This window comes from Serinus canaria, chromosome 1A (genome assembly GCF_022539315.1).
Source record: "Serinus canaria isolate serCan28SL12 chromosome 1A, serCan2020, whole genome shotgun sequence".
Lineage (NCBI taxonomy): Eukaryota > Metazoa > Chordata > Aves > Passeriformes > Fringillidae > Serinus > Serinus canaria.
Window position 1 is genome coordinate 61,345,247 of NC_066314.1, and position 6,000 is coordinate 61,351,246.

A 6,000-nucleotide genomic window follows, 5' to 3' on the forward strand; every position below is an offset into this window, starting at 1 on the left:
CAAAGATTTCTGCTGCAGCAGGAGTCACTGCTCTTTAATGTGCCCAGTTCCTGAAATCTATCACCCAAGGTAGGTCAAAGCTGTTAAAGCCTGCTTTGCTAAAGTCATGCTGTATTTCAAGTCCCAGCCCTGCCTGAGAAGTCAAAGACCTTGCTTCACAAAAAGCACTCACAAAACAGACAACGCTGAACAAAAAGCTGCACTGTCCACTAGCTTGTTTAGCATTCTTACTTCTTGAAGGAACATGCAAACAAAAAACACATTTCCTCTGGCAGGACTACAAGTGTAGCTTGTAGACACGAGGCTGACATAAATAAAGCTAGCACAGCATAGAAAGCAGACATAAAGAGAATCCTCCAACCATATGGGTCTTCTGTGAAAATGAACTGGAAGCAAGCTTGACAAGCTCAACTGGCCACAAGAGATAGGATGCCAACTCAAGTGTTTGCAACAGACTAATGCAATTATGTTGAATAAACAATATCCTGCAACTCTCCCATAAGACAACTACATCTGATTCCTTGCTTGACCTCCACAACTTGCCTTTGGTCCCTGAGTCTCTGAGGAGACTCACTGCAGTCTTTTCAGAGTCCACAACACACAGGTCTCCTCCCTCCCATGAAAACAGCACAGCAAGACAAGATAAATCCTCCTGATTGCCAGTGCGGGAGTTGTGCAGATTGTGCAATGGAACAAAAGTAAAAACACAGCCTGTGCTGAGCAGCGAGAAATTCAAATAGCCTGGCCAAGGCCCTGCTTCACTGAGGTGCTCAAAGGCAAACCTACCTTCAGCACACTGGTGTCCAACCACATACTATGAGTTCGGCATCTGCCTAACTGGAGAAGCTGAAGCCCTGATTCAGCAACATGTGACTTCTGTGGGAGCTGGATCAAGCATTCCAAAACCCAAGTTGTTTAGCTACTAAATTTTCTTAAGTATTGTCCTTGCTATTTCAACTGCAGTAAGTAGCCATTCCACTCTTACTGTATGTTCCTTCTGCGTAACTCAGAGCTGTAGGAGTTTGTTCTTGCTGTCCCTAGACTGGTCAAGACCATATGGCACTGAAAGGCAAATGAACTGCACCCTAGAGAGATTTACAAGAGTTGTAAATCTGTTGATCAGTTAAGTGAATGATGCCCAAACCTAGGGCATTTGGTCAGTATACAGCTCTTCTGTTTCACAACACCCACGATACCATCAAAACATTCAACACTGAAAACAAGATTCTGATAAAGATGGTGTTTTCCAAACCTTATGGGCCCCAGAAAGAGAAATCAGACTTCTGTCATGCTTTTAAATAAAGCATTTCACCTGAACGAAAAGGAACAAAATATCCTTGCTCTCTTCAACTTACAGACTTTAAATCTCTCTTTAAAGGGACCATTTCTGAGATGCCAATAAAAAAAGCATCCTCTGAAGAGCAAGTTTACTCTTAGTATCCTCAAGTTCATTGGACATGATTCACATGCCTAGTGGAAATTAAAAACATAGAAGACTCTCAAATCAAAACAGCTTAAAGGCTCCTGCCCTAGACTGAGCAGGAAAGCCACGCTTTGGGCAAGATCTGTTGTCTCTAAGTACTCTCTTCCAGCAGCTCCAACACTGGCTGAGTTACATAATTTTTCTACTGCTGTTTTTAAGTTATACAAGAATGCACAAGAATCACACAAATGTTTACAGAAATTCACAGCCATGTTTAATTAAAAGCTACTATGTACCAGAGAAACAAACAAGAGCCTTCAATGACTATGAAAATACAGAAGAAACCCAGCCATTCACAGAGGCAAAAAAAACACAAGTAAATTTCCAACTTACGAACCTAGTGCTTTGCTTTCTATTTGTATGCAAAGCCTGATCTATTTAAGAAAAATTGTTGAAGTTTACAATTAAATATCAATTTTCATGTAGCCTGGAATGGAACATCTCTTGTAGGCTAGGACAGGAGCTGGAGGAGTGTGTAACTTCCCTGAAAAGCTAACTAGTCACCTCCAAAACACGAACTACTTTCTGAAGTGGAATAAAGGATTATTATAAAGAGATAAGCATGTTTTATAACAGCAAGGGTTCTTAAGCACCCAATATTAATCACCACAATTCCTGTGTTTGAACAAAAGAGTCAATACTAATTGGTCTGCTTCATGAAACAGGTTACTGCAGGCTCTTTATCACTTACTGCCACTTACCAACAACTTTCTGATGTTGAGTAAAATGTATTACTTTATACCTGCTATCTACCAAAATGAAAACCTAATCACAGCAAAACTGTACCTTTCCATGAAGTGATAGTTATTATTGGGGGTTTTTTTAAGTATTAAAGATGAACCAAGAAGTGCTATGGGACCAGAACCAAATGAGACATCTTTGTGATTAAACTGTCTGCTTAACTACAGACTAATTTTGATACCTAGAGCCACAAGAGGAAAAAAAAAGGGGTCACTGATTCATGGTTTTTCTGAACCACCTACTGAATACACCACCCTCTGGAGCCCGAACCGTTCTCTCCATGCACAAGTCATGCCACGGCGGTGCTTAGAAAGTCGTATTGGGCGTTTCGAGAGGCTCCGAATGCCTCCTCACTCGAAAGCTGGAGGAGAGCCAGGCTGCTCTGCATGTACCCCGCAGGTGCTACCGCAGCCCGACACGGGGCACTTCCAGGTGCCCGGGCACTGAGGCCACAACGGGCGGTGACCACTGCCCGGCACAGGACACCCTACAAGCTCGAAAAGCCGGGTGTCCCCTTTGTCCCCGCACCGCTTCTCTCCTTCGCCTCCGCGGGTCGGGTCCCAGCCGTGAGCCGGGGGCTGCCGCGGCCCCGCACCGGAGCGTTCGCGGTCTGCCGGCGAACAATGCGCGCCTTTCTGGCGGAGCTCCCCGGCCGCGCCGCGCCGGCCCCCGCCCGCCGGCACCGCCGCATTGTTACCGGCGCTGCCTCCCCCCGCACCGCCCCGCTCCGCTCCCGGCACGGCCCCCGGGCCCCGCACACCTGCCCCCGGGCCCTCTTTGTTTCCTTACCTGCGGCGGGAGAGCCCCGCAGCGCTGGCACGGCGAGCAGCAGCGGCAGCAGGGCGGGCAGCGCCGGCCGCCACCGCGCCGCGGCCACCACGAAGCGTGTCATCCCCTCCATGGCACGGCACGGCCCGGCCCGGCGTCAAGTCATCGCGGCGGTCCCCGCGTCCCCCCCGCGGGGGGCTGGAAGGGCTGGGCGGGCTCGGCGGCTCCTCCCGGGCGCATCCACCGCCGGCGGGGCTGGGACGCCCGCGGACGGGAGGCCGCCGCAGCACCCACCCTTCCCCACGCCCACCCCGTGGGGAGCGCTCACGGGGGCAGCGCCGCGGCGCCTCCCAAGAGCGGCGGGGGAGGGCGAGCGGTGCGGCTCGGCGCCCCGAGGGCAGGCGGAGGGGAAGCCCCCGCACTGCGGGATAGCGGGGCTCCTCGGCGGGACGGCTACGGCCCTTCACGTGCGAGAAGGCGGTGGCGGCAGCCCGGACCCGACACCCGCTCGCTCCCCGCCCGCCGGCGACCCGCTGCCCCCGGCGGAACCCGGCGCGCGGCGGCGCGCACAGCCGGCCCGCCCGCCACCTGCGCGCTCCCGGCCGCGTCCGCGACTGCGCGGGGGCGCGCCCGGCCCGCCCCCTCCGCCGGGGCGGTGGGAGCGGGGGCGGGGCCATGAGGGGCGGGACGGCTGCGGCTCCGCCCGGCGCCTCCCGCCCGCCGCGCCCCGGGGTGGCCGGTGGCTGGTGTCTGCCGCTGTGTGCTCCGGGAGCGTGGTGCCCCTGCAGCCGCTGCTCCCTGGGTGTGCTCTCCCCTGGCACAGTGAGCTTGGGACGCCGGCAGTCCCGTCCATCAGCCCTCAGGGCAGGCTGAGTGGTGCCCGTGCTCTTCCCCAGGCGGTGCGCGGAGTTTTGAGAGCTGGAACAGTAACGGGCGCGGCCGTGAGGGCAGAGCTTGTGGCAGGACATCCAGGAGATTGCAAATATAAGGACAGGGGACCCTTTCACCGCAGGGTTTGTCCTGAGCCCCGCTCTCCTCAGGAGCAGGGGGGAGTCCAGCAGCCAAAGAACCACAAAATACACTGAGCTGTAGAGTAAGCCCTGCACAGGGCAGGCCCAAGAGTCACACCATGTGCTTGGGAACTTTGTCCAAACATTTCTTCAGCTCTGTCATGCTTGGTGCTGTGATCACTTCCCTGGGAAGCCTGTTCCACTGAATAACCACCTTCAGGTTATTCAATGGAATAACTTTTTCCTAATATTGTGGCCAAATCTCCCTGACACAGCTTCAGGCCATTCCCTCAGGTTCTGTCACTGGTCGCCAGAGAGAAATCAGTGCCGGCCACTCTGCTTCCCCCCAACCAGGCAGGTGTGGAGCGCTGTGAGGTCTCCTCCAGGCTGAACTGACCAAGCAACCTTAGCTGCTCCTTGTATGGTTTCCTCTCAAGGCCCTTCACCATACTCAAGGCCCTCCTTTGGATGATTTCTAATAGTTTTAGATTCTTTTTTATATTGTGGCACTCAAAACTGCACAGAGGATTCAAGGTGAAGTTGCAGGAGAGCAGAGCAATCATGTCCCTTGATGGGCCAGAGATGTCCTGGATGCATCCTAGGACATGGATGGCCCTTTTGGCTGCCAGGGCACACAGTCACTAAGGAGCACCAAATAGGGACAGCTGGGAAAAGATCCCACTACAGATTAGAGCTGGGCTCACATATTTTTCAGCTGCACTCAAAATTAACCAGGGTATCAGTTCATCAGGAACACATCCATTGCAGCAGAAACAACTCACTCCCAGAGATGGATGGAAGGAGAGAAGGATTCATTTTGCTGACATACAGAAGTAAAACAATGAGCTATACCTGTACTTCACACAATGAACATCACACTCATTCAGCAAAGGAAAATAAAGCATGGTGAGTCCTTGGCAATGGAAATAAGCAAAGCTGAAATCACATCAGCTGAAGATGTGGCTCAATATAGACATCACAAGTAAAGAGAGGGTGGGAAATCTCAAAAAAATCCCTTGGTATTACATTAGACATTTTCAGGGTCAAAAAATCCTCAGATGCCATTTTATCAAAGGCAACCAACTATGATGAGTATTTCAGGCCTTCTAGCACAATACTTTTTTCTACTATACTGACCTGTAATTTCATTCTAAAAGTTGTTCTCGGTCAGCAAGATATAATTTTTTTTCAATTTGTACATGGAGAGACATTTTACAGAATATTTCATGGGTGTTTACAACATATATCTTCAATCTAAATTGAACATCTAAGGTAAAAAATCTCATGCAAAGATGTTAAACATTACAAAAAGAAGACCACAGTAGGACAAATCCCCCTCTGCCCTATAGTTTTTGAAATATCTAACAGAAAACTGGATGCAGAAAAACTTGCATCACATCACCATTTTTCCCTTTTAACTGAGCAAATAAAAAAATCAGGGTCTGAGGATTACTTCTGTTGCATTAAATTGTGGATAGACAGAAGAATGGCTTTGATATTTCTTTTAATTTACTAAAACATGAACCCATTAGGACATAATTTTTTTTCTTTGCGACTTGCCAGTCCCTGAAAACAGCTCAGCTCAAAAGAGTACTCTAGCCTTTTGTTATAATTCCATACCCACCGTTTGTGGATACACCCTTGTCAGGTACTTCATTGCTGCCATCTCTTTCAGTTACTCTTGTCCTCTCCTGCAAATCTGTAGTGCAGACTAAACAATAGCCACCAAAAGCTTAAAAAACCCACATCATTCCAATATGACTTCATTGTAAGCAGCTGTGTGCATGCATGTTTGGCATTGGAGCATGCAGTCACATACTCTTTCTGTTTGCAAAATGTGGTTCTCTTTTTCTTTTAATAAGCTAACCTTCAGTAAGTGAACAGGAATCCATCTCTCCTTCAGATTCTGGGGGAGTTTTGGCGTTTAAGACCCCTGAAATACTTAATTACAAAACATATTTCAGATCCTATCATCTTCACCTAAAGATACCACATTTC

General features: G+C 49.8%; 1 protein-coding gene across 1 annotated transcript in view; it reads right to left on the bottom strand.

Moving 5' to 3' along the window:
* The window catches only part of KIAA1549 (KIAA1549 ortholog), a 141,768-nt gene extending 138,643 nt beyond the window's left edge, over window positions 1-3,125 (bottom strand). The window contains exon 1 of the mRNA XM_050987308.1: window positions 3,014-3,125. Coding sequence (XP_050843265.1) covers window positions 3,014-3,125 — 112 coding nt within the window. The remainder of the gene's footprint in view (window positions 1-3,013) is intronic.
* Between the last annotated feature and the right edge of the window lie 2,875 nt (window positions 3,126-6,000).